General features: G+C 39.0%; 1 protein-coding gene across 1 annotated transcript in view; it reads left to right on the top strand.

Moving 5' to 3' along the window:
- TDRD1 (tudor domain containing 1) overlaps nt 1-27845 on the top strand; it is a 47415-nt gene that overhangs the window by 10563 nt on the left and 9007 nt on the right. The window contains exons 3-19 of the mRNA XM_030334877.1: nt 1002-1051; nt 7953-8097; nt 10420-10525; nt 11245-11308; nt 12266-12370; nt 12597-12779; nt 13292-13435; nt 14198-14369; nt 15443-15529; nt 17350-17517; nt 17639-17746; nt 18602-18772; nt 20375-20617; nt 21464-21601; nt 24440-24550; nt 25479-25649; nt 27546-27821. Of these exons, the coding sequence (XP_030190737.1) occupies nt 1002-1051; nt 7953-8097; nt 10420-10525; nt 11245-11308; nt 12266-12370; nt 12597-12779; nt 13292-13435; nt 14198-14369; nt 15443-15529; nt 17350-17517; nt 17639-17746; nt 18602-18772; nt 20375-20617; nt 21464-21601; nt 24440-24550; nt 25479-25649; nt 27546-27821 (2442 nt within the window). The remainder of the gene's footprint in view (nt 1-1001; nt 1052-7952; nt 8098-10419; nt 10526-11244; nt 11309-12265; nt 12371-12596; nt 12780-13291; nt 13436-14197; nt 14370-15442; nt 15530-17349; nt 17518-17638; nt 17747-18601; nt 18773-20374; nt 20618-21463; nt 21602-24439; nt 24551-25478; nt 25650-27545; nt 27822-27845) is intronic.

The raw sequence follows: 27845 nt of genomic DNA, 5'->3' as shown, positions 1-27845 counted from the left end.
AAGGCCGTTAAATACTTCTCCTTTTTGTAACCATGTGTCTGTGAGAGGCCAGGTTTTCTTTATATGCTTCAGTCAAAGCAACATATCACAGTGGATTGAATGCAAAAGCAGATGTGAGTCTATCATTAAAACCAAACGTTAAAGATGGGTGCCAAAATGTAAAACAGTGCTACCCATAATTTTTTTTTTTGCTTTAGAAAATGTATTTGCTTTAAAAATAAAAACAACCATGTCTACATGTAATAATTTATGTTTAAATGTTTTTAATTTTAAAAGTTTAAAATTTCTAATTATAATTTCTTTTTTTTAACATTTTTTTAAATTAAGTTAGCTTTAAGTTTAAATTAAGTAAGCCCCAGTGTGGGGCTTCAGCTCACAACCCTGAGATCAAGAGTCACATGCTTTATTGATTGAACCAGCCAGGCGCCCCTTAATTTCTAGTATTAGTAAATATTGACAGACATGAGCCATATAAACAAAATCTCTTTGGGGCGCCTGGGTGGCACAGTCGGTTAAGCGTCCGACTTCAGCCAGGTCACGATCTCGCGGTCCGTGAGTTCGAGCCCCGCGTCGGGCTCTGGGCTGATGGCTCAGAGCCTGGAGCCTGTTTCCGATTCTGTGTCTCCCTCTCTCTCTGCCCCTCCCCCGTTCATGCTCTGTCTCTCTCTGTCCCAAAAATAAAATAAACGTTGAAAAAAAAAAAAATTAAAAAAAAAAAAAAAATCTCTTTGAGGTTCTCAGTAATTTCTAAGTGTGTAAATGAGTCTGGTGTTCAAAAATGTCTGAGAACTGCTGCCTTAGTGAATTGAGAAAAGTTCACAGTAAGAAGATTGGTATTTAAGGAAGTTTCAGGCAAATCCTTTATCGTTAGGAAAAAGTAGGATTGTTTAGTGTACCTTTAAGGCTATTATGGTATAATTTTATTATTTGAATATCTAATTATGGTATTATATATTTCTAGGAACAAAGTAATATTTGGCTTTTATGTTTTCCCTCTCTAGGAAACTCAGTGTCACCATTAAATGTTGCAAACAATTCACCACCCAAAGAAGTAAGTAGTAGTGTGATGTGTCAGGACTTTTTTTTTTTTTTTTTTTCTGTTTTGTGTTTTTGTTTGGGTAAAAGATTCTAAACATACTTTGTATTGTGTTAATGAAGAATTATTCAGTTTTCAGGTATTGGTCAAGGTTGAGCTTCCATTTCTTTAACCTAGTACCTGTTTTTTTTTTAATTATAATTTTTTTAATGTTTATTTATTTTTGAGAGAGAGAGAGACAGGGTACAAGCAGGGGAGGAGCCGAGAGAAAGGGAGACACAGAATCCAAAGCAGGCTCCAGGCTCTGAGCTGTCAGCACAGAGCCCGACGCGGGACTCAAACCCATGAACTGTGAGATCATGACCCGAGCTGAAGTCGGAGGCTCAACCGACTGAGCCACCCAGGCGCCCCTAACCTAGTACCTTTTAAAAACAATTCTTTCTTTTTAGGTAATTGTAGATTACCATGCAATTGTAAATGCAACTCCGCAGTTGACATGCAGAAATAATACAGATCCTGTGTAGCTGTTTCCCCGTTTTTCCCTTCGGTAACTTGCCAACTTGCTGCAGAACTTTGTATAATAGGACAACCAGGAGATTGACAGTGATAGAGTCAGGATACAGAACATTTCCATCATTCCCTTGCATGCTTTTTTTATGGTCCTATCCATTTCGCTCTTGCCCTTACCACTTCCTTAATCCACGGAAGCCACTAAATCTAATCCACATCCACAGTTTTGTCATTTCAAGGATGTTGTATAAATGGAGTCCTACAGTATGTAACCTCTTGGGATTGGGTATTTTCACTCAGCATAACTCTCTGGAGATTCATCTAGGCTGTTGTATCCATAATTCTGTTTTTATTGCTGAGTAGTAGTCCATGGTTTAACATTCACATGTTGAAGTACATCTGTATTGTTTCCAGTTTTTGACTCTTCCAGCTAAAACTGTTCTAAATATTCACATGCAAGGTTTATGTGAACATAAGCTTTTTGTTTTTGTTTATTTTTGCTCTGGGACAAAGGCCCAGGAGTATAATTTCTGGATCATACAGTATCACATATTTAAGAAACTACTAAAGTGTTTTCTAGCATAGCTATACCATTGTATGTTTGCACTGAGAAAATCTGCATCCAGCATCACCACCAGAATTTGGCGGTGGTTGTATTTTTACCGCCCCCATTCTCATAGGTGTGTGGTGATATTTCATCGTGATTTTGTGCTCCCCCTAATGGCTAATGATAAACACCTTTTCACGTATGTATTTGCCATGTGTATATCCTTTTTGGTGAAATGTTTATTCATACCTTTTGTTCATTTTCTAATATGGATTGTTTATTTTTTTAACTGCTGAGTTTTGAAAGATCTTTATATATCCCAGATTCTAGTCTTTTGTCAAACTTGTGATTCACACATGTTCTCTCCCAGTCTGTAGCTTGTCTTTTCATTCTCTTACTAGGGTGTTTAGCAGAGCAAAAGTTTTTAATTTTAATGATGTCCTGATCTATTTTTCCTTTTATGGATTATGCTTTTGGTGTCCAGTCTAGAAACTCTTGCTACTTGGGCTTCAGGAAAAAAAAAAAAAAATTTTTTCCCAAAAAGGTTTATAGTTTTACATTTAGATTTGTGGTCCATTTTGAGTTAAAGTTGTGAGACTTAGGTCAAGGTTTTTTTTTTTTTTTTTTTTTAATGTCTAATTTCTCTAGCCCTGTTTGTTAAAAATGATGTATTTCCTCCACTGAATTGCTTTTGTACTTTTATCAAAAGTTAATTGGGCATATTTGTGTGGGTCTATTCTGGATTTTCTCTTGTTTTCCATTGACCTATCTATATATTCCTCCCACAATACCATACAGTACTGGAGCTATGTAGTAAGTCTTGAAGTTCGATACTGTGATTCCTCCCACTTTTTTTTTTTTAAATGTTTATTTATTTTGAGAGAGATCGACAGAGCACGAGCGGGGGAGGCGCAGAGAGAGGAGGAAACAGAATCTGAAACAGGCTCCAGGCTCTGAGCTGTCTGCACAGACACTTAACTGACTGAGCCACTCTGGCGTCCCCCCGCCCCACGCTTTTTTTTTCTTCGTGATTGTTTTAGCTTGTATGTAGCTCATATGCCTTCCAATATACATTCTAGGATAATCTTGTCCATATCTGCAAAAAGTCTTGCTGAGATTTTGATAGGAATTGTATTAAACCTGTGTATCAACTTAAGGATTATGGGTATCTTTGTTGTGTTGAATCTTCCAGTCCATGAATATAATCTCTCTCTTCATTTTTACTTAGATCTTTGATTTCTTTCATTTCGTAGTTTTCAGCTTATAAGTTCTGTGCACATGTTATTATATTTACACCTAGGTGTTTTTTTTTAGTGATTGTAAATGCTATTTTATTTATTTCCATGTGTTGTCATGTTCATGGCTAATATATATAAATATGGTTTTGCATGTTTCTCTTGTATCCTGTGACTTTGCTGAAGTCACTTTAGGGATTTTTTTTTTTTTTTAGACATACCTCGGTATTTTCTATATAGGCAATTTTATCTTCTGCAAAGAGGAACAGTTTTATTTCTTTTCAATATATGTGCTTTATATTTCCTTTTTTTTTTTGTTTTGTTTTTCTTTGCTTTATTGCACTGGCTGGAACTTCTAACCCTGTGTTGAATAAGAGTGGGGACAATATCTTGCTTTATTTCCAAACTCAGTGGGAAAGCATTGAGTCTTTCACTGTTAAGTGTAATGTTAGCTGTAGGCTTTTTGTAGATGAGCCTTATCAAGTTGATGAAATTTTCTATTTCTACTTTTTTGATGGTTTTTATCGTGAATCAGTGTTGAGTTTTTATTTTTTTTTAATGTTTATTTGTGAGACAGACAGACAGACAGACATAGAGGATCCAAAGCAGGGCTTCGGAGGGAGACAGAAGATCTTATGTAGGCCCGAACTCAGGAGCCAGGAGATCATGACCTGAGCCGAAGTTGGACACTTAACTGACTGAGCCACCCAGGTGCCCTGGTGTGGAGTTTTTCTAAATGCTTTTTCTTCATTCATTGATAATTGATCCTTTAGACTGTTAATTTGGTGGATTTTGTTGATGTTTTAAAATAATCTTTGGGGCACCTGGGTGACTCAGTTAAACATCTGGCTCTTGATTTTGGCTCAGGTCACGATCTCATGATGGGTCATGATGTGGGTCATGAGATTGAGCCCCGCGTTGGGCTGGGCACTGGGCATGGATCCTGCTTAAGACTGTGTCTCTCCCCCTCTGCCACTCCTCTGCGTGTGTGTGTGTGTGCTTGCGTGCTGTCTGTCTTCCTCTCAAAAAAGAAATAAACGTAATCAGCCTTACATCTCTGGAATGAACTCCACTTTGTCATGGTGTATAATTATTTTTATATATTGCTGAATTACATCTGGTATCATTTTGAGAAGGATTTTTATATCTGTTTTTATGAGCAATGTTTGTAATTTTCTCTTTTTTACTGTCTCTGTATGGTTGGGGAGCAAAGGGAATATTAACTTTCTGAAAAAGAGGTTGTATAGGACTGGTGTTAATTTTTTAAACATTTGGTAGTATTTGCCAGTGAAAACCAGATAAGTATGAAGATTTATTTTTTAGGAGTTTTAAAATTATTTCAATTTATTTAATATTTATAAGACTATTCAAATTATGTGCTATTGTGGTGATTTGTGATTTGCGAGGAATTGGTCCATTTTGTCTACATCATGAGATATATATGTGTAGAGTTCAAAGTATTTCACTATCATATTTGTCTTCATGGTCTATAGTAAGATACACATTGTTTCATTCCTGATACTGATCATTTCTGTCTTGTTTAGTTTTCAAACAGTCTTGTGAGATCAATTTTATTGATCTTTTCAAAGAACCAGGTTTAGTTTCATTGATTTTTCTCCCAAGTTTTTATTTTTAATTTCATTGGTTTCTGTTTTTGTCTGTATTGTTTCCTTCTGTTTGCTTTGAGCATTATTTTTCTTAGTTTTTAGGTTCTTAAGATGGGAATTTAGATTATTGATTTAAGACTTTTCCTCTTTTCTAACGCGTGAACTTAGTGCTATAAATTTCCCTCTTGGCAATGCTTTAACTGTGTCCTACAAATTTTGATTTGTCATATTTTCTTTTTTTTCAGCATTTTTTATTTCCTTTGAGACCTCCTCTTTGACTAATGAGTTCTTTAGAAGTGTATTGTTTAATTTTCAAATATTGGCAGATTATTTGTTACTGCTACTTCAAATTTGAGCCTACTTTGGTTGAAAACCATCCTCTGTATGTCTTAAAATCTTTTAAGTTTGTTTTATGGCCCAGTATATGGTCTTAGTATACGTTCTGTTAGCATTTGAAAACAATGTCCATTCTGCTGTGGTTGGGCAGAATGATCTATAAATGTCTAACAGAATCTGTTGGTTGTTGGTGATCTTGAGTTCTTCTGTTTCTTACTGATCTGTCTAGTTCTATTCCTTGTTGAGGGAGGGATGTTAAAGTTCTGATGATCTGTTTTCAGTTTAGTTTTGCTTCACAAATGCTTCTATTCTAGAAGTCTGTTGTACTTACTGTATTTTTGTTTAATATGTTCTTCCTCCTCTTTTGTTCCAGCATTCTTTCCTTTATCATTTCCTTTATGTTTCAAGAACTTCCTTTAGCCAGCCATTCTTATAGGATAGGTCTGCTGGTGACAAATTCTTAGTTCTCTTTCATTCAAGAATGTCTTGATTTCTTCTTTTCTGCAGGATATTTTTCCTAGATAAGTTTCTCAGCTAATGGTTCTTTTCTTTCAGCACTTGAGAAATGTTGTGCTATTTCCTTCTGTTCTCCTGGTATCTGATGAGAAATCTGTCCTCATCTGAATTATTTTTTCCCCATAGGTAAGATGTGCTTTCCCTCTCTCTGCTAAGCTTTTTTGTCTTTAGGTTGAAGAATTTGACTTAAGATGTGTCTTTGTGTGGATTTTTTTGATTTGGCTTGGAATTTGCTCACCTTCTTGATTTTGTTGATTTTTATCTTTTGCCAAATTATGTGACTTTGGGGCATTTTTTTAATTTGAGAACTTCTTCAGTTCTAATTGTTTATTTTTGAGAGAGAGTTGGGGGTGCAGGCAGAGAGAGAGGGAGACAGAATCTGAAGCAGGTTCCAGGCTCTGAGCTGTCAGCACAGAGCCAGACCTGGGGCTCAAACCCACAAACTGTGATCATGACCTAAGCTGAAGTCAGATGCTTAACTGACTGAGCCACCCAGGCATCCCAGGACTTCTTCAGTTCTGCCTTCTTTCTCCTTCTTGTGACTCTGAAGACATGAATGTTAAATATTTTGTCATAGTTCCATAGGTCTTTGAGACTCTGTTAATTTAGTTTTTTTTTTTTTTTTTTCCTCCACTAGGTTTTTTCTCTGATGTTCAGATTAGGCATTTTCTATTGTTCAGTCTTCAAGTTTATGGATTCTTTCCTCTGTCCCCTCCATTCTGCTAATTGCATTTAAAATATTTCTTCTTTTACTCTTCAGTTGTAGAACTTCCATTTGGTTCTTCTTTATATTTTCCATTTCTTTGCTGAGACTCTTTTCATTTGTTTCAAGTGTGCTCATAATTGCTTATTACTTATGACTGCTATAAAATCTTTGTCAAATAGGGGTGCCTGGGTGGTTCAGTTGGTTAAGCATCTGACTTCGGCTCAGGTCATGATCTCGTAGTTTGTGAGTTTGAGCCCAGCATCGGGCTGTGTGCTGACAGCTCGGAGCCTGGAGCCTGCTTGGGATTCTGTGTCTCCCTCTCTCTCTGCCCCTCGCCTGCTGACAGTCTGTCTCTCTCTGTCTCTCAATAATAACTAAACGTTAAAAAAAATAAAAAAATCTTTGTCAAATAGACGTCTTTGTCATCTTGATGTTGACGTCTTTTTTTTTTCCCCATTCTGTTGTGATTTTCCTGTTTTTTAGTATGGCAAGGTATTTTCTATTGAACCTGGCATATTGGGGCGTTATGTTAATGAAATGCCGTATCTTATTTAAACTTTGTTTTAGCTGGCTTCCTCTGACACAGAGGAAGGTGGGTGCTGCCAGGTGAGAGTAGATGTCCAGGTTCCCTACTCAACCTCTGACACTCAAGGGGATGCTCTTCCTTCCTTCTGGGTGAGGGTGGGAGTTCCTGACTCCTTGTGGGCCTCATGGGATACCTCCTCCATGGCTGGGAGTGATGAGTGCCTCTTGACTGACGTGGAAGTCAGGTAGAGTGGGGAGAGAGTAAGCGGGCCAGGGTGGGGAGTTGGAGGCGGTGGGAGAGTTTGGAGACCCTCGTCACTCTTGAGTGGTGGTGAGAAGTCCTCATTGTCCACAAGGCCTTCTCTTCCACTCCCCCAATAATGGTGGTGAGGGGGAGAACTCGTACCTGCCGGGTGGAAGTCCAGGTTCCCCATGTGGTCTTCATGGGGAGACCCCAGGGATGAAGTGCCAGCTCCCTACACTAGAACAGGGCCACAGCTTTTTTCCGTGGTGTTTGTTTAGGGGAGAGCAGTTATTGATGAACGTTTTCTGTATTGCTGTGCTGCCTGTTTCCTGGTCATTTGGTTAAAGAGAGCAGACTTTTTGTTGGGGCTTTTATTGTTTGTACCATTTGGCGTTTCTGGGTTGCTGGCTTCTCCAGCACCCTGTCTGGGGTGTATGAGAGAAAAGGAAAACTCAAGAAACTCGTTGCCTTGTTCTCTGGGTCCCAAGTTTCCTAGCCTGTCTGCTGCTTTCTGTCAAAGTCAGCTTATGTTTATTTACATAAACGTCCAGGGTTTTTTAGTTGGACTTAATGGGAGGAATAGGGAAAAGTACATCTACCTGACTTTCTCAGAAGAGGAAATCCCAAATACAGTATTAAAAAAAAAAAGTACTACCAAGTTTTAATATTGCTATTCTCTTCTCTTAATAGAAGCCTAGCAATAATGTGCCTCCTGCAAAGTCAAAAAAAACGCACAAGTTGGTTGGGAATTCCTTGTCCATAAATAATTCAGCACTCTTCAGATCCTTAGGACCTCCTTTTCGATCAACAACTTGCCATCGATGTGGCCTGTTTGGTAAGCATATTTCCCTCTGGTGTCTGGATTATTTTTTCACACATTTGAAAACAATATATATTATTTTAGAGAGAGAGCAGGAGCAAGGGAGAGGGGTGGGGAGTGGGAGAGAGAGAGACAGAAAGAGGATGAATGAATCTTAAGCAGGCTCCATGCTAAGCACATTGCCTGGTGTGGGGCTCAATCTCATGTGCTCTAGATCTAAACTGATCACTTCATGACCTGGGCCGAAATCAAGAGTTGGACGCTCAACCGACTGAGCCACCTAGGTGCCCCTGAAAAATATTTTTATTATGGAAAGTTTAAAATTTATTAAATGTAAACAGTAGTGTGTGTGTGTGTGTGTGTACCGTATACGCATCTCACCTTCGGCAGCTACCAACATCTTAAAGTTCTTGTTTGTCCGTACCTTTGCACTCTTGACGCTTCTTCACCTGTTATTTTCTATAGTTTTGTTTGTGATAATATTGACATGCACAGACTCAGACCCTATCAAGATACAGAATATTTCTGTCTTCTTAGAACGTTCCCTCATCATCCCTTCCAGTCTCTGTACTGCTAGAGGCAACCACAGTTGTTCTTGCACCATAAAGTAGTTTTCCAGCTTGTGAATTTCGTATAAATGGAATCTTACAGTATTGACTCCTCTGTGTAAAGCTTTTTTTTTCATTTAGAATAATATTTTTCAGATTAATCTATGTTCTTTGTAATTTTTGTTAAGTAGTATTTGTATGACTATATCACTGGATTGCTTGTGTTTAGCTTTGGCTGTTATGAATAGAACGGTCTACATATTTTTGCACAAGTCCTTGTGTAAGCATAGGTTTTCATCTCTCTTGGGTACATACCTAGGAGTACAACTGCTAAGTCAAAGGGTAGGTATATGTTGAACTTTAGAGGAAACAGCCAAACCATTTTCCAAAGTAGGTGTTTCATTTTATGTTCCTAGTGGTACTGAATTCTGGTTGCTCCACATCTTTGTTATTTGGTGTTGTCAGTCTTTTCAATATTGGCCCTTTTCCTGGGTGTATAGAGGTATCTCATTGTGGTTTTACCTTGCATTTCCCCCGTGATCAGTGAGCAGTATTTCATGTGCTTACTGGCTATTTGCATAGTTAGCTCCTTTGTGTTTTTTTCTATCTCTTTTAGAGAAGAGGCATTCGAAGTCAGCCAGGTTTTGTTGTTGTTTCGTAATGTACTTTGTCTTGGTTTTTTAGATGACATATTTTTTTTCTGCCTGTATACTAATAGGATTAAAAAAAATTTTTTTAAGTTTATTTATTTTGAGAGAATGAGCATGAATGGGGGAGGGGAAGAGAGGGGGAGAGAGAATGCCAAGCAGGCTCCGTGCCGTCAGCACAGAGCCTGATGTGAGGCTTGAACTCATGAACCGTGAGATGATGACCCGAGCCAAAATCAAGAGTCAGATGCTTAACCGACTGCACCATCCAGGTGCCCCACTAATAGGATTTTTTAATACTTTATCTAAAAAACTTCCTGGGTTTTTCTGGGTGTGATTCTCTTGATTAGTTTTTGTTTTGTACTTTTTTAATGGCACAAGATAATAAGCCACGTCAGTCTGTTTGCACAAGTATGTTCTTATGGCCACACATTTTCTGTTTCCTTTGATTGCTTTTTTTAGGGGCACCTGGGTGGCTCAGTCGGTTGGGCGGCCGATTTCGGCTCGGGTCATGATCTTGCCGTCCGTGAGTTCGAGCCCCGCGTCGGGCTCTGGGCTGACAGCTCGGAGCCTGGAGCCTGTTTCGGATTCTGTGTCTCCCTCTCTCTGCCCCTCCCCCGTTCATGCTCTGTCTCTCTCTGTCTCAAAAATAAATAAACATTAAAAAAAATTTAAAAAAAAACAAACATGTATTCTGGGCTCTACTTTAGGAAGGTTAGTTATCTGCCTCTCATATTTATCTTTGCATTCCTATTTGCAATTTGAGAGGGATTTGAAAGTTTAATCTTAACACCTAATCATAAACAGCATAATCCTTTTCAAGTAATCTTTAAAAGAATTTTTAAAAAATAAAAGAGAGAGTGCGAGTGGGGGACGGGCAAAGAGAAAGAGTCAGAAGCAGGCTCCAGGCTCCGAGCTGTCAGCACAGAGCCCGACACAGGGCTCAAATTCACGAACTGGGAGATCATGACCTGAGCCGAGGTCGGACACCTAACCGGCTGAGCCACCCGGGTGCCCCTCAGGTGATCTTGAAGTGATTAATAGAATGTGTTTGATATGTCTGGTCTTTGAAAATGTCTTGCTTCCAGCAACAAATACTTGGAATAAACACTGGCGATGTGGTTGTGGGGTGTGTTCTATAGGGTCGCTGAGGTGCTCACAGTGTAAGCAGACGTACTACTGCTCCACAGCATGCCAGAGAAGGGACTGGTCAGCACACAGCATCGTGTGCAAACCCGTTCAGTACAAGTAAGCGCGATTTTCTTCTTCATTAAAAGTAAGGTGGTTTTTTTGTTTTGATAGTGTAACGATCAAATGAGGTAAGCAGGCAATAACTAGGTAGAAGTTACTTTTTATTGAAGTGTAACAAACATAAAAGCAAATCTGAAATGAACAGCTCTACAGACTTAGGACTGAGTTTTCATGAATATAATTTTATTAGATGGTACGTATTCAGTTAGAACTTAAAGTGAGTTTGTGTTTGTAATGATGAAAGCTTTAGAATGCCTTACTTTTATGTAATCATGTATTCTTTCCTGAATTTTGATGAGGTAGAGCTCTCACAATGTCTCTCGAATTGTGATTTTAAAATACAAAAATCCTACTGGCATGGTATTTACCAGTTTGCAAAGCAGTTTCCATCTATGACCTCATTTGATCCTCAAAACTGTTGAGGTCGTGTGAGGATTATCTCCATTTTGCAGATAGGGAAGCTGGGACTTGGGAGATCGTGGCTGTATATATCCCTTTTAATTAGGTGGCTTTGAAAGAGGCGGCAAGCCCACGTACAGGGTAAACCATTTCATAGCCAGCCTTGGACTGTTTTGCTTTGTTACTACTGTGATTCTCTCTGGAAGAAGCTGTTTTTCCCTTTTTGGATTCTATTGATTGAGCATTTAACATCGTTGTGGCCCGTACTCTTAATTGGCTCTGTACTAGAAGTATTATAATCAGCTGCTTTATTTCAGTTTCTACAAACGTGAAGATAGTAAATCACCTTTTGAAACTAAGAACATGGAAGTGAAAAATGAGGTATGATAAATCTTTTGCCTTTAGAGTAAACTTTGAATGACTTTTATTGAATTAAGAGGACTTAACCTAAATAAAATACTTACCCCTTATTTCTACATTTCACCAGTGTTTATTTCTAAGTGATCTCTACTCACAGTGAGGCACCAAGGGGCTTGAACCCATGACCCTGAGATCAAGAGTCATGTGTTCTATTGGCTGACCTTGCCAGGTGCCCTGCACCAGTGTTTATTTAAAAACAATTTCTTGTTGAATAAAGCTGTATATCTTAACGATCAATTGGGTGACTGTTGGGGGTCTTTGAGCATTGTGTGTGCCTGGCTCTTTTCCCCAAAGGACTTGAGAAATGCTGTGTCTCAGTGTAACTTCATTGAACTCTTGAGAGAGCCCCTTCTCCTGTAGTCCCTGCAGGCACATGTTCTCTGGCTTTGTGTAACAGCATCCTAATACAGGGCTCTGTGACCAAAGGAGCATTTTTTCTGTAATACTACTCTTCCATTTAGATAACTCTATGGGCTAAATCATTCATAATCTGAAAAATACTAACAGTGTCCAGCTCATGTCAACAGATAATTTTTAGCCTTCTCTAGCTGGTCCTAGCTTCTACTTAAAAAAAAAAAAAATCTGACTTCCTCAAATAATCATTGCTATAAAATGTTAGCAAGTACAAACTTAAAACGCTAAGCCCCTCTTTTTATTTCATAAACACAACATTATCATCACCATTATGGCCTGATTCTTAAGTGATCCCAGTGCTTTGTACACTGCCTGTAGACAGTGGGTTTTATTGGCTCTTGAAAGTACACACTATTTCTCTACTTTCTTGTTGAAGCCTAAGAGGCTATTTTTGCCTCAATTCCAGCAAATAGTGGTCACGGTATCACTGAAACATGTGTTTATGTAAATAACTCACTTTTTTTTTCTTTTTTTTTTTTTTTGTTTGTTTGTTTTTTAACCCAGGGTCACTACCCTCTTGGACTTACTAAAGAAATAGCCACTTGTGCTGATAAAATAATGTTTTCTGATTTGAGAAGTCTACAACTCAGGAAAACCATGGAGATAAAGGTATTTGTTTAATTTATATAGACAGACATCCAAAGAACTATAGCTTTTTGTTCCTTGTTTCCTATTTTCAGTTTGAGTTTATAAGATAGCTACAAAATATAACCGATGAAATTGGTAAGGATTGCAAAAACTGTAATACCTTTTTAAAAACTTATTATAAAACTTTAAGAAATTCATATTTGCTTGTGTTCTCAGTGAGCTACTGCACCTTTTCTGTCTTTGAAAGGGTACAGTTACTGAATTCAAGCACCCGAGTGACTTTTATGTGCAGTTATATTCTTCAGAAGTTTCGGAATACATGAACCAACTTTCCGCGTGCTTAAAGGAAACCTATGCAAATGCGGTGCATGAAGAGGATTATATTCCTGTTAAGGGGGAAGTTTGTGTTGCCAAGTACACTGTTGACCAGGTAACCCGTGACGAAATGAATGATTTAAGATGATGTTTTAATTTACTTTGCTCATACAAACTCGACACCAGAGCTTTTAATAATGCATTTGATGTCTTGACAAGAGGCTCTGGTCACACTCCTCTTTCTCTTCCTCGGTCAGTATTGCGGGTGTGTCGGGTGACCTCCTTCCTGCCCTTGCCCCCTCCAGCTCTGTTTACAGGCTCCTCAGTCGCCAGTTACAGACTGGCAGACTGTGAGTCCTGGAGGGTGTTTATTTCTGCGGCAGAGGCATTAGTGTGTCTTAGTGTCTTGTGGGCTAGAATAACCCGGGAAGAGTTGTGCCTATTAAAGTCTCCTAAAAAGACAAATTTAGGGGTTTCTTAGCCAGATTCCTAGAAAATTAACCTACCAAGTGCCTCAGCAGACCAGTAGCCTTTCCTTTGTGTGTTCTGTAGATTGGCTGAGGGTTTTCAGGTGTAAGGTTATGAAACGCTGTTCTGAAGCAGGGCACCGTTCTATTACACTTTCAGACCTGGAACAGAGTAATAATACGAGATGTTGATATGCTGCAGAAGAAGGCACAAGTCTTATATATTGATTATGGAAATGAAGAAATAATTCCAGTAAACAGAATTCACCAACTCAATAGAAACATCGACTTATTTCCTCCATGTGTGAGTCTTTTTCACTTTCTAAACTCCTAAGTGTCTCAAAGGAGCTCTTTTTAATATTTTGATGGGCACCGTATTTGCTTGTTCTATACTGTGATTGTTATTGTTATTATGAAAAAACACCTTCTGGTATATTTTTCATCTTTTACCAAGTAGATAAACAATCATTGGCTTTCTTGGCTCCATTTAATAGGCCTTATTTACTTAAGTACTTAGATGAGAAACGTCGCATTTTTTAGGGACATCTATCTTATCCATCAGCTCTTTTAAAATGATTTTTTTTTTTTTTTTTTTTTTTTGAGAGAGCACAAGCAGAGGAGGGGCAGAGGGCAGGGAGAGAGAGAATCTTTAGCAGGCTTCACGCCCAACACAGCCCCATCGTGGGGGCTCGATCTCATCACTGAGATCATGACCTGAGCCAAAATCAAGAGTTGGACACTTAACCAGCTGAGCCACTCCAGGGGCCCCTAAAATGATCATTTCTGTATTTATTACATTGTGTGGAAGCAGCCTGAATTTATATGTATGTGTGAGGGATAATTATTATCCTTTCATGAATTTTTGAGCTTCAAGAAGTCCCAAAAGGAAAAGCACTGTGGGTTAGAGTACCACAAGAGACAAATAATTATAAAGTTGTTTATTTGGTTAGTTTTTGACGATTTCCAGTAAATTTTCAGCATAAATTATATTCACATTATTAATTAGAAAAAGTCATTTTCAAATAGTAACTTTTTTTTTTTTAGTAACTTACATAAAATCTTTCAGGCCATAAAGTGCTTTGTGGCCAGTGTTACCCCAGCAGAGGGGAATTGGAGCAATGAATGTATCAAAACTATTAAATCACTGTTAATGGAGCAGTACTGCTCTATAAAGATTGTCGACATCTTAAAAGAAGAGGTAGTTACCTTTGCTGTGGATGTTATGCTGCCAAGTTCAGGTAAGATCTAAGTCTTCTTTTTTAGATGGAGCACTTAATATGTTATTTAGTCTTTACTTGTTGCACAGAGAAGAAATAAAAACACGAAGTGAGGCCAAGTAGTAAGCTCCACTCGGAAGTCATTCGGGTTGTGATAAAAAGATGGCTTTGGCCCTGCTCTTGGGGTTGGCAGTTTGTCAAAGACCTGGCGCACGTTCCTAGAAATGGGTGGGCCAAAAAGCTACATCTATACTTAGTTTGGGGATAACTCTGTTACCCTTTTGATATAGCCATTATGATCTCTATTCATGATTTCTACTCATTTATTGGGAAAAACAAGAATTTCTTTATGAATTTGTCCATGCTTGTGTCAGGAATGCTTTTTCCTTGAACAACCTTCGCAGAACTGCATTGGTTTAGTATCGAGACTTTGAATGCCTAGTGTTTAAGTGGAATACTAAATGGAAACACCTTGGAATCCTGTCCTTCTGTGCTGGCTTTCTGTGTGTTTGAAAAGTGACTTCTCAAGTTATTACTCTTCTACTTTTAGAGATCCAGCGTCACTTGGTGACTTGGTAGAAAATTGACTTAATCCTGTTGTGAAATTAAGTATAAAATCTATTTTCTTTCTTTGCTGTGTATGTTAACAGCTTGGGCTTCTGGATGTTATTTTATGGAACTTGAAGTTCATATCACACTGGCTACCCTTGTTTTGGCTATACTTTATGTCTGAGAAAAAGTAGTCCTATTTTAACACTAAATTTATTTTTTCTCCTAAATGGTGGCCATACTAAGCATACCAGTGAGGTGGTAACTAAATCTTTCATGTTATCCAGAATTTTGAAGTGAAATACTTTCATTAGATTTTCTGCCAAGTGATGATGAGGACTTTGCCTCAATTTTTAAGGCTGAGCATTGGAAACTGTATTTTGCACTTAGAAATTGAGCTGGTAAGGAATATACCAGTGTATTAATAGCTATAATCTCTAGATCATTAGATCATCTCTAGATGATTGTGACTCGTGTATTTATGCCTTTCTTCTAGTACTTGCTGTAATATCTCAATGGAGGTACATTTTCTTAATCATTTTTAGGAAAACTCTTAGACGATGTGCTCATAGAAATGGGATATGGCTTGAAACCCAAAGGACAAAATTCTAAGAAACAGAGTGCAGATCCAGGTGAGTATACAGATTAATATTGAACAGTATAGTGACTCTGGGTACTGAAAAGTGTCTTCTCTACTGAACAAAAAAGGGCAGAGCTGTTGCAATGTCATATTTAATGGAAGTGATAACCATTCTTTGAACTTTATATAAAAAAGGTGATGCCTTTTCATTCAGTGGTACATCCTGTCTAATTTTAGTTTACCCTGCCTGTTTTCCTTCCCTGTCTTCCAGATCAATCTTTGACATGATGGTTATCAGAAACTTTTAAAGTACTAGGGGCACTTGGGTGGCTCAGTCGGTTAAGTGTCCAACTTCGGCTCAGGTTATGATCTCACAGTTCGTGGGTTTGAGCCCCACGTCAGACTCTGTGCTGTCAGCCAGGAGCCTGGAGCATGCTTCATATTCTGTGTCTGTCTGTCTGTCTGTCTCTCTCTCTCTGCCCCTTCCCTGCACGCTTGCCCGCGCTCTCTCTCTCTCTCCCTCCCTCCCTCCCCACTCTGTCTCAAAAATAAACATTAAAACAATTCTAGAAATTTTGAAGTACTAAATATGACACTTTGAGTTGAAGGGTTTTAGCTAAAATTTCCTTAGTTTAATTTTTCCTCCTTATTTGGTTATTCTAGAAATAATAAATAGGGATATAACATTCTGTTCTGGTAAGATGTTGTTTCTTAAGTTTTTACTACTTGTTTAATTATGTGTGTGGCTTTTCATTTAGTATAACAAGAGAACCAAGAAGATTTGCTATCAGCATTTTATTTTCTCATTGCTTAGTTTTATGTATTGTTTATTGCAATGTTTTCGCCTTCACTTTGTTCCTTTACAAATTACTTTGGATGTGGACATACTTCATTGTCTCTTGCTCATTCACCCAGAGGTGATTGCCAGTTAATGGTGCTGTTGGATGCATCCTTTCATATACACAAATCGACCTATCTTTAAATCTACCTTATCCCTGCCTCCTGTCCTTTGCCAAGTCTTTATTGATGGTTCTTTCTAAATATTGTTTGTATATGACTTTTTTTTTAAATCTTTTTTTCTTTTTTTCTAGCTCAGGAATCCTTACTATTTGTGGATAATTGCAACAACCTTGTGACTTTATCTTTTGTTTCCTGCCTGTATTCTTACAGTATTGCCCATATGATATCCCCAAAACACAAGTGTTGGTGTGCCAGCTCTGCTGAAAAGTTTTCAGTAATTCTTTGCCATCTGGAGGAGAAAACCAAACACTTACTGGTCTAATGATTGAAACCATAAGTGTTGGTGGTAGTTTAGGGGGAGTATAGAGTGAGGAAAAAATAGGGAGATTGATCTGGGGCGTGCAACATCAAGTGAGAAACCACAATGGGATGGGTGGATAGAGGATGGGGAAGAAATTGCCAGAGCAATAGGAGGGTGAAGGCTTCTAGGAGGGAGTCATCAGTAGTAACGGCAAGTGTTGCACGGGTATCCAAGGGAAGAAACAAACATCTTCTGGGCAGTATTTGCTTCACTGAGGAACTGTGGAGGTACCATCATGGAGGGTGTTCTGTGATTAGTACAGACACCGAGAGAAGAGATTATAAAATGGTGTGATAGAGGATATGCACGCAAATGCCGTGGGAGCACCTAGGAAGGACACCTAACCCAGATTCGGAGGGAAGCCTTTTCAACGTGACGGCACACTGAGCAGGAAATAATCAGGTTGCTGGGGGATTGGGAGTGCGTCCTGGGAAAGAAGAGTGGCATGTGTTAAGGCCTGGAGGTGTTGGAAGGAGCCTGATTGGGCCTGAAAAACTGCAAAAATTAGATTAATGAAACCCAAATGCCTTGTTTTTCTGTTTTCTGTTAAGGTGATGTTGAAGATGTTGGAAAAATGACAGCTGAAAACAAAGTTGTTGTAGACAGAAGTGATCTGATCCCCAAAGTGTTAACTGTGAATGTAGGCGATGAGTTCTGTGGTGTGGTTGCCCACATTCAGACTCCAGAAGACTTCTTTTGTCAACAGCTACAAAGTGGACGTAAGCAAATCTTCTTGATTGTCCTATCAATATAACCCACTTCAAGAGACTCAACATGTGAAAATGAAGATAATGTGTAGGTTTGTATTTCTTTTGTTTAAGATGTGATCTATATCTACAGATAAGCTTGCTGAACTTCAGGCGTCCCTTAGTGAGTACTGTGGTCAAGTGCCTCCACGCTCAGATTTTTATCCAACCATTGGTGATATCTGTTGTGCACAGTTCTCAGGTGAGGAAAGAGTATTCCTGAATTTTTTTTTACTTACAATGAAGTAAAAAAAACCCAAAACCCCAAACAATCTTCATTTTGCACTGTTTGGCTGCATTCAAAGTTTGAGTATTAAAGTGCACCAGTCAGTTTTAAATACATCCAGTTAAATGGACTCAAAGTGTGTGACGTAAGGGAGGAAGGCCTGTTGCAGTGGGGGGGGTGGGGGGAGGGGGGTGGTTGGTAAAGAAAGTTTTTATTGTTTTATCAGCCCCTTAGTTTTGGGGACTGGTGCAGATAATTGTATTTACATCCGTACATGAATGTGCAATCTCCTGGGATCACGTCTTTACCGGTTTTAGTGGGAGTAGCAGGAGGCCTAGAAGCATGGAGCTGTCACGGCACAGCTGTATTAAGTGGGTTCGGTTCGTCTCTGCCGGAGGGGAGAGCCTAGCAGCCTTCCCGTAAACTGGTTGCTTGGTTGGTGGAGTCTGGTTGACTCCTACTGCCAGGTGTTGTAAAGTTAGCCCCGCTTGATGCTTAGCAAATTGTTCCTGCATTGATCAAGGCATCGTTGTGATTTCACACACAGGACTCTGTCCTGTGAGTTAACTGTCTATGGGGCAGATGAAGCGGTTGTAAGTGGTGGCAGCCCATGGAGTGAGTGAGGGGTCTAAGGCCTGCAGAAAGATGAGATTTTAGGGGTTTAAGGCTTCCAGTAGGCAGAAGTAGCACTGTTGACTCAACATACGTTGTTCCGTAAAGCTTGATACTGTATTAAAGCCTACAGATGGCCATCTCCGGATTTGGGAGGGAAAGTTTGTATTTATATCTGTACTGGAAAATGATTTGAGACTGAGTCTCTCCTTTTTTCAGAGGATGATCAGTGGTACCGGGCCTCCGTTTTAGCTTATGCTTCTGAGCAGTCTGTACTGGTCGGATATGTAGATTATGGAAACTTTGAAATCCTTAGTTTGACGAGACTTTGTCCCATAACTCCAAAGTTGTTGGAATTGCCAATGCAAGCTATAAAGTGTGTGCTGGCAGGTATGAAATTTTTATGGTCCCCATATTCTTAAAATAGCAAAACCCCTAAGAACATTAGAAATGAAGTTAAACCAATGAGAAGATAAAAGAATGTGTTAAGATATAACTTCTCTTAATGAAAAAATAATCCTTAATAGAACATTTAGGAAATACACAGGACTACTTTGCTATCTCTAATAAAATAAAATTTAATGTATCTATTATAATATTGAGTATTTTTGGTATTTATAGAGTCTGCATTATTGATATCATAGAAGTGGATTCATGACATAAAGTAGGGCAAAACCTGCTTATAGAAACAGTAAGAACATTGTGCTTAGAAATTACTGTGTGTAGAGGCGCCTGGGTGGCTCAGTCATTTTAAGTGTCTGACTCTTGAGTTCAGCCTGGGTCATGACCTCACAGTCCTGAGATTGAGCCCTGTGTTGGGCTCCATGCTGAGCCTAGAGCCTGCTTAAGATTCTCTTTCCCTCTCCCTCTGCCCCTCCCGTGGTCATGTGGGTGCTCGCCCTCTCTCAAAATAAATAAACATTAAGAAAAATTTGACTGTAAATATAATTTATCCCATCAAGAGCCGGGGCTTCTTTCCATGTTAATAAATTGGCTTCTTTATTCAAATGTACTGTAATTGAACTAGTATACGATTATCAGAAGGATATTTCCAAGTTCATGCTACAAGCAGTGTTCTTTTAACTGCATTTTGCAACCTATCCAAGAGCATTTCCTTGGCATAGGTTGCAAATGTAGTTATGTTACAAGACACCTCCGTAGGTGAAATGGAGGTGTTGGAGGTATGTTTCTTTTTGTATGATATATATTACGATTGTTTTCCAGAAAGGGTAGAAATAATTTACACACCTACCAGAAATATAGCGGGGAGCCCATTACTTCACAAATTGGTACACCAAGTAGACACTTCCTTCTGTATTTCATGCTGATAAGTTAAAATGAAATCATTTCAATTACTTTATTACCAGTGAGGCTGAACATTTTTTCTTAAGTTATTTGCTCTTATTTTATGAAAAGACTGGGCATAACTCTGGGTTGTTAATTTGTAAGTGCCTTTGGAGTGAGTGATACAGATGTTTTTGTGTCGTTCTAAGGGACCGTATTTCTTCCTGCATTGTTTTATACTTCCGTTTATGACTTTCTTAACTTATTGAGATATAATTTACATACCATAAAATTCTTGGTCTTAAGTACACAATTCAGTGATTTTTTAGTAAATTTACTGAGTTGTGTAGCCATCACCATAATCCACTTGTAGAAATTTCCATCACCCTGATGAGGTTTCTTGTGCCCATTGATATTTATTCCTACCTCCCCAGGCGACCACTAGTCTAATTTTCTGTCTTAGAGATTTGCTTTTCTGGACATTTCATATCAGTGGAATTATGTTTTGTTTACATAGAAGTATAGCCATTTTCTCTTTGTAATTTTGCCTTCATTTTCATGGTTAGAAAATCCTTTTGCTCAGGTGGGACTTTCTGGGTCTGGTGTTTGTCAGATTCCTTAAGTTTAACTTTATGGAAATTGGGAGCTAAATTTCTAAATGCCTGTTATAAGAAATATTTTAACATTCCTTTAAAAATTATTTGTTAGGAGTAAAGCCATCATTAGGAATTTGGACTCCAGAAGCTATTAGTCTGATGAAAAAAATTGTACAGAACAAAATGGTCACAGTGAAAGTGGCAGACAAGTTGGAAAATAGTTCCCTGGTGGAGCTTCTAGATAAATCTGTGACACCTCACATCAGTGTTACCCAAGTTCTCATAGATGCCGGCTTTGCTGTGGGGGAGACAGGGGTGCTGACGGATAAACCCAGCATCGTGAAAGAAGCCAGTGGTAAGTAAAATGTCTCCTTCATAAAGCCCATGCTGGAGTTCAGACGGTTGTGTGTATATGTGGATTCTCATACTTTCAAAAAGAGTTGATGTTGGGGCGCCTGGGTGGCTCAGTCGGTTGAGCGTCCGACTTCAGCTCAGGTCAGGATCTCGCGGTCCGTGAGTTCGAGCCCCGCGTCGGGCTCTGGGCTGATGGCTCAGAGCCTGGAGCCTGCTTCTGATTCTGTGTCTCCCTCTCTCTCTGCCCCTCCGCCGTTCATGCTCTGTCTCTCTCTGTCTCAAAAATAAATAAACGTTAAAAAAAAAAAATAAAAAAAAAAAGTTGATGTTAAGTGTCTTTTTGTCTTTATTATTATTATTACTAATGTTTGTTTAGTTTTGAGAGGGAGAGAAACAAGACAGAGTACAAGCAGGGGAGGGGCAGAGAGAGAGGGAGACACAGAATCTGAAGCAGGCTCCAGGCTCTGAGCTGTCAGCACAACGCCTAACGCGGGGCTCGAACTCATGAACCCTGAGATCATGACCTAAGCTGAAGTTGGACGCTTAACCAACTGAGCCACCCAAGTGCCCTTTGTCTTTTTGATCCAGGCATTCATTTATGTACATACGAGTGTGTTTGAGAGCTGAAAAAAAAATTTATGGGTCACTAGCTGCTGAAGGATCAGACATATGAATTTAAAATTCAGTGAGGTAGTTATGGCTAGTTGTAATACTGATTGTTTCCTTTAAAGTCACTAAGAAAGTCACTGGAAATTCACTTCTTCTTCAAATGCAGATACCTCACTGACCCCACCTCCCATCCCCACTTTGACCATTTGTTTTACAAAATGTTCATTTATTTTCACAGTTCCCTTAGGTGTAGAAGCAAAACTAAATCCACTGGAGTGGACATGGGTTGAACTTACTGTTGACCAAACAGTAGATGTTGTGGTCTGCATGATATATAGTCCTGGAGAATTTTATTGCCATGTGCTTAAAGAGGATGGTAAGTTGACTCTTCTCATTGGTTTCTTTGTACAAATACGTTGATGTAGATAATAACTGGAGATGAGTTTAATGAATAATAAAATTACTGTCTTTACAAGAAGGGCCAAGTGGATAGGTATTTCTGCTTCCAAGAAAGATTTGGTTATAGTTGCCTTTTATTCCATTTTAAGCTATTATTTCTATTTTCGAAAGCTCTCTTTATATTTAAACCAGGTTAGATTTCAAAGAATGTCTTCTAAATTTGTTTTTGAAAATTAAATTTAACGGTTGATTATATTAAAGCATAGCACACATATATACAAGTGCATAAATAGTACTGCATGACACATTGTCAGAAAGTCAAAACCCTGAATAATCAACATTTAGGTCAGGAAATAAAGCATTACCAGAATCCAGAAGTTTCCTTCGTTTCTCCTCTGATTACTACCCTTTTCTCTCTTTAAAAGGTAAATACTGGGGCACCTGGGTGGCTCAGTCGGTTGAGCATCCGACTTGGTTCAGGTCATGATCTCACAGTTCATGGGTTCAAGCCTCGCATCAGGCTCTGTGCTGACAGCTCAGAGCCTGGAGCCTGCTTCAGATTCTGTGTCCCCCTCTCTGTCCCACCCTGCTGTGCTCTGTCTCTCTCTCTCTCTTTCAAAAATGAATAAACAAACAAAGTAAATACTGTCCTGCCTTCTAATAGCATAGATTAGTTTTTCCTGGTTTTGAACTTTATATAAGGGATCCTACAATGTGTGCTCTTGTATTCCTTGCTTTTTTTTTTTCCACATTGTTTGTGAGATCAGTTCTTCATTTCCATGTGTGGCAGTAGCTTGTGTCTTGTTACCCCGGTGTGTTCCACCATGTGAATGTACTGTGGATTTATTTCTTTTTAAGGTTCTTTTTAAGGTTCTTTTTAAGGTTTAGGGGGTTGTTTCTACTTCTGATCTGTTTAATGATACTGGTGTGAACATTTCCGTACAAATTTAGTGCACGTGTGTATGCGTTTCTTTTTAATATACTCCCGGGAGTGAAATCAGTGGCCCTATCCTAACGGGTATGTATAGTTTCAGCTTTGATCAATGAAGGCCAGAAAGTTTCCAAAGTGATGATTATGACGCTTGTTAGTTTGAGAGTTTTAGTTGCTCCACATCCTTACACTTGTATTTCCCTTCTTTTTCTTTTGAGCTATTCTGGTAAGCATCGTTAATTTTAGCTTTTCTAAATCTTGGTTTTCCTCTCTACCAAATGAGGACATGACACTAGGTGCCTAAGCTCGTCTGGCTCCCAATTTGTGAGATCTGTTATCCTTCCCTTCAGAATTATCTGGTAGGTAGATCACTATTTCGTATAGCATAAGACGTGAACATTTTAAAGTTACTTTTTATAGGTGATTATACAAGCCTATGGTACAAAATTCAAAAGTTACAAAAAGAGTGTAGAGTGGGAAGTTTCCCAGTCCCCTCTGAGTTTTCTGAATATCTTTTCAGAAGTAGTCTATGCATATGCTTGTGTGAATGTATATGTCTCTGTTTGTGTAGGCATACACGGTAAATGCTGCGATGTTTGCACTTTGCTTTTGTCCCCACATGGTCCTTTCTTCATTCTTTTTGTCTTTTAAATTAAACTTCTAATAGCGGAATAATTTTAGATTTACAGAAAAGTGGCAGAGATGGTGCAGAGTTCCCGTACGCCTCTCAGCTAGCTTCCTCCATAGTTAACGTCTCACAGAATTGGGGTACGTTTGTTACAGCTGAGAGAACAACATGGGCACCTAGTCATGAACTGAGATGGGGACATGTCCTTTTTCTTTCTGCTCCCACTAATGGCCTTTTTCTGTTCCAGGGTCTAGTCCAGGATGCCGCATTGCTGTTTTGTTTCCCTTTTCATGGTTACGTGGTGTTTCACTATGTGGGTTTATCCGACCTCTTATTATTGAAACATTCCTTGTGTTCTCTGGCTTTATTCTGTGAGTGTGTTGTCCGGGCAAATTCCCGTGTAATTACTAAGTCAAAGGATGCATGTGCTCGTGCTTTGGAGTACGCCCAAGGGGGCCGGCCAAGCTAATTCCCACAGACACGTACACACGCCTTTCCCACACCATTTTCAGTAGTGTTTCTTAAACTTTGTAAAACTGAAAGGTGACAGCTCTGACTTGTTATAGTTTAGTTTCCGTATCTGTGAAGGGGCCTTTGCCACATGCGTAAAAGGCAGCTGCTTTCCCTTAAGTTGTTGTGTAGTGTCGGGACCCCTTGACTCAGCATTTAAAGCTCTCCATGGTGTGTACTTTCCCAGCACAGTGCTGGTATGTTCTTCATGGTTCACTTTCCACTTCCCTGCTTCACCACACTGCTCCCGCCAGGTGAATTTTGGTTGCTTAATTTTGTACTTTGCCTCAGGGCCATTTCTGGTTCTTCGGGAATACCCTCTCCTTCTCTGTCCTATTTCTTTATAAAAGCAGCACACAGAGCACACCTCTCTGCGTTTCCCTAGCAGATGTCTGTGCCATCCACTCAGTCATTCATTATATGTCCTCCTCCAGGACATATAAGCTTGTGTGTCACTTTGTGTACAGGCTTGTATGCTCTGTCCTTAGCCCTGTGCACAAGTTCGTGCTCTGGTGTGCTGGTAACCATGCCATAGTTGGGGATTACCAAGAGCTTTGACTAATTACGACTTACTTTCCCAGTTAATTTTTTTAACGAGAAAAAGAGAAAAGCATCTGGTATACTTAATAGTTGTTTGGGAATGTACCTGAGGTTTTATGATCAAAACATTTCCAACTTAAAAGGAAAAATCTGTGTTCTGCATGCTTTTTTAAATATTAAATGCTGTATGTGTATTGCATTTTCAGCTTTAAAGAAACTCAATGATTTGAATAAGTCGTTAGCAGAATATTGCCAGCAGAAGGTGCCCAATGATTTTAAAGCAGAAATAGGGCAACTGTGTTGTGCTCCTTTTGCAGGTAAGTTACAGTTGGTACAGTCTTGACTTTGATAGAAAGTTTTGTTTCCTGATGTTGAGCCCATATTTTGATGTGTATTTTCTTCCCCATGTTTAAGCAAGTATTTCTCCCAATCAAGACTAAATGAATGCAGAACGTGTCATGTCTAATATTCTGTTTGTAACAAGGAACCTCCAAATGGAACTTCCTTACCTCCATTTGTTAAATTTCATTAAATGCTTTTCTTTCCACAATCTCTGATATTAAAGTAAGTTAGATAATGCTTCACTGCAGGTTCATTGTTTCTTCTGGTCACCTGTGTATATACTTAGTTTGGAAGTATATTTTATGAGACTCCTTAATTTCTTAAAAAAATTTTTTTTAATGTTTATTCATTTCTGAACAACAGAGAGCACAAGCAGGGGTGGGGTGGAAAGAGAGGGGGACACAGAATCTGAAGCAGGCTCCAGGCTCTGAGCCGTCAGCACAGAGCCCAATGCTTAACCGACTGAGCCACCCAGGCGCCCCACCCCTTAATTTCATCGTATGAGTTTTTCTACTATTTTTATATGATTTTACTAATAACAAGTAAAACAGTTTGTCATTAGTTATGAGAGTATTATAAAACTTCCAGATTGACAGATAACGTTTAAGGTTATTAAGTCTTACCTTCACTTTCACGCTCTGTTTATTGGATAGGTGATGAGTGAAATCTTAAATTTATATTAGATTAATGTTAAAGTGTGCTATAAAAATTTGGATGTGTTCTAAAAACAAATTTTGATAACTCTCCTGGGGATTTCTGAATGAAAACTAGAGGCATCATCTGGAGAAGGAGAGCAGATTTATTAGCTACTTTACGCAGAGGATTTTTCTTTGGAGATAAAAATTTCAAATGTTAATAGAAAGGAAATAATGTTCTGTGTTACAAACTTTGTGTTAAATATAGGTGATGGTAATTGGTATCGTGCATTAGTCAAGGAAATCTTGCCAGCTGGAAATGTTAAAGTCCATTTTGTGGATTATGGGAACATGGAAGAAGTTACTGCAGATGAACTCCAAATGATCCCATCAAAATTTTTAAAACTTCCGTGTCAAGGGATACGGTGCTGGTTAGCAGGTATGGTGCAGAATAAGCTTTCAAAACTGTCTTCTAATACTTAGGGTAGATGTACTTTTAAGTATTAACATCTGTAATTTTAACATGTGAGCTTGAAGATCTTGCTTCATATTATAAAATTTAGAAACGTACTTTTGAAGATACTGGCCACAGTGTTGAGTGTAGATGCTAAAAGGAGGGAAACAGCTGCTTTTCTGGGCTCGAGATGGGAATGAAAACTGATATGTCCTCTTGAAGACATTTTGCAGGATTTCTTAGGAGCTTTAAATAGTCCTGCCTTTTATCTGAGCATTTTTACTTGTAATAATTTATCCCAAAGAAATGATCTTGGAGTCTCACAAAGTTCACCTACAAGGACGTTCCTTATACTGCTGTTAATAGCAGCAAAACAACGCAGGCAGCTAGGCAGGGGATGGGTTCAGTGATGACCTGTAGGGTTGAAAACCTCAGCACCTGCTTCAGATGGTGCTGTGAGGGGCCAGTGGGTGCTGAGGACAAAGGCTCCCCGGCCTGCACAGGCGGATTTAAGTGTTTGCCCTTGCTGCCCGGGCATTAATGTGTAGCAGATACGAAGAGTACAAGTTATAAGAGATGCAGGATAGTATGTGGTTAAGAGGACAGGCTCTGGAACCAACTCTGCTCCCTACTAGCTGTGTGAGAATTTAAGCAAATTAATTAAACTCTCTGGTGCTTCTGTTTCCTCACTTGGAAAATAATAGTACCTTCCTCGAGGAGTCATTAAGAATAAAAGACATAGGGGCACCTGGGTGGCTCAGTCGGTTAAGCATCTGACTCTTGATTTCAACTCAGGTCATGATCTCACAGTTCATGTGCTTGAGCCACGTGTCAGGCTCTGTGCTGACAGTGCAAAGCCTGCTTGGGATTCTCTCTCTCTCCCCATCTCTGCTCCTCCCCTGCTCATGCTGGTACCCACACTGTCTCTCAAAAATAAACATAAAAAAAAAAGAATAAAAGACATAAAAAATATAAAGCACTAAACACTACCTGGCATCATATCCACAGTAGCTACTATTATTGCAAAGGTTTCTTTATAAAAGAAATCGGTATTATGTGTATGTGGGTCATTCCATACACACATGAAAATTATGGAAGGTTGGATACCAAAATGTTAATAGTGCTCATGTCTAGAAGCACAGATGCTTTCTGTTTTTCCTTTTGCGTGTTTTCTGTCTGCTTACTACTTACTATGTTTCAGATTATTCTTAATACCATGTTTCATGTCCATGCTTCTTCAAGTGTGGCCCCTAGACCAGCAGCATCAACTTGAGAACTTACTCAAATTACAGATTCTCTGTCCCCAACCAAGACCTGCTGCTAAATTGGAAAATCTAGGATGGGCCCCTGAAATCTGTTTTAACGAGCCCTCTAGAGAGTTGAGATGCACACTCAAGTTTGAGGATCACCATTGTAAAAATAAGGGTATAAACCACAATTATCAGAAAAATAATTTTTGGTTAAGTACTTTAAAATAACATTTTGAAATTAACCACTAGAACACTGCCCGCAGAAGTGAAGGTGTGTGGTTGACGTCTCCTACCAGCAGAATTGGTGTAACTCATCATTGTGTATGTAACAGAACACGATGGTGGCTTCTAGAATAATCCCATTTTTGCCTGTTGGAAAAATGCCAGGTAAAGATACTTCAGTGGGGAAAGTAAAGTTTCTGAGTGACCCAAAACCCTAGCGGTATGTTTACACCTGCCAGTATCTGTAACTCGGGCATGGGGGATGTAGAGATGTAATTGAACGTTGAAAAAAGATACCAAAATGGCTGACCCGAATGGAGTACTTAACAAGGACCCAGTCCCAGACACTGTTGAAGCGAAAATGCAGCTTGGGCATGGAATCCTATTTAATGCCGTTCTTCTTTGCCAGATATAGAGCCGAAAAACAGACACTGGACTAAAGAAGCCATCACAAGATTTCAGATGTGTGTTGCAGGGATAAAACTCCAAGCCCGAGTGGTTGAAATCACTGGACAGGGAGTGGGAATTGAGCTCACCGATGTCTCCACTTCTTACCCCAGAATAATCAGTGATGTTCTGATTGAAGAACATCTGGTCTTAAAAACTAGTTCGCCATGTAAAGGCTTGAGAAGTAATAGGCCTGTTAATAAACATGATCTTCAAGTTGATGCCCTGGGGCTTCAAGGTAACATTTTTAAACCTTTGATTT

Source organism: Lynx canadensis, chromosome D2, assembly GCF_007474595.2.
Source record: "Lynx canadensis isolate LIC74 chromosome D2, mLynCan4.pri.v2, whole genome shotgun sequence".
Classification (NCBI taxonomy): Eukaryota; Metazoa; Chordata; class Mammalia; order Carnivora; family Felidae; genus Lynx; species Lynx canadensis.
The sequence above is the reverse complement of the archived record's forward strand: the minus strand, read 5'-3'. Positions and strand labels throughout refer to the sequence as shown.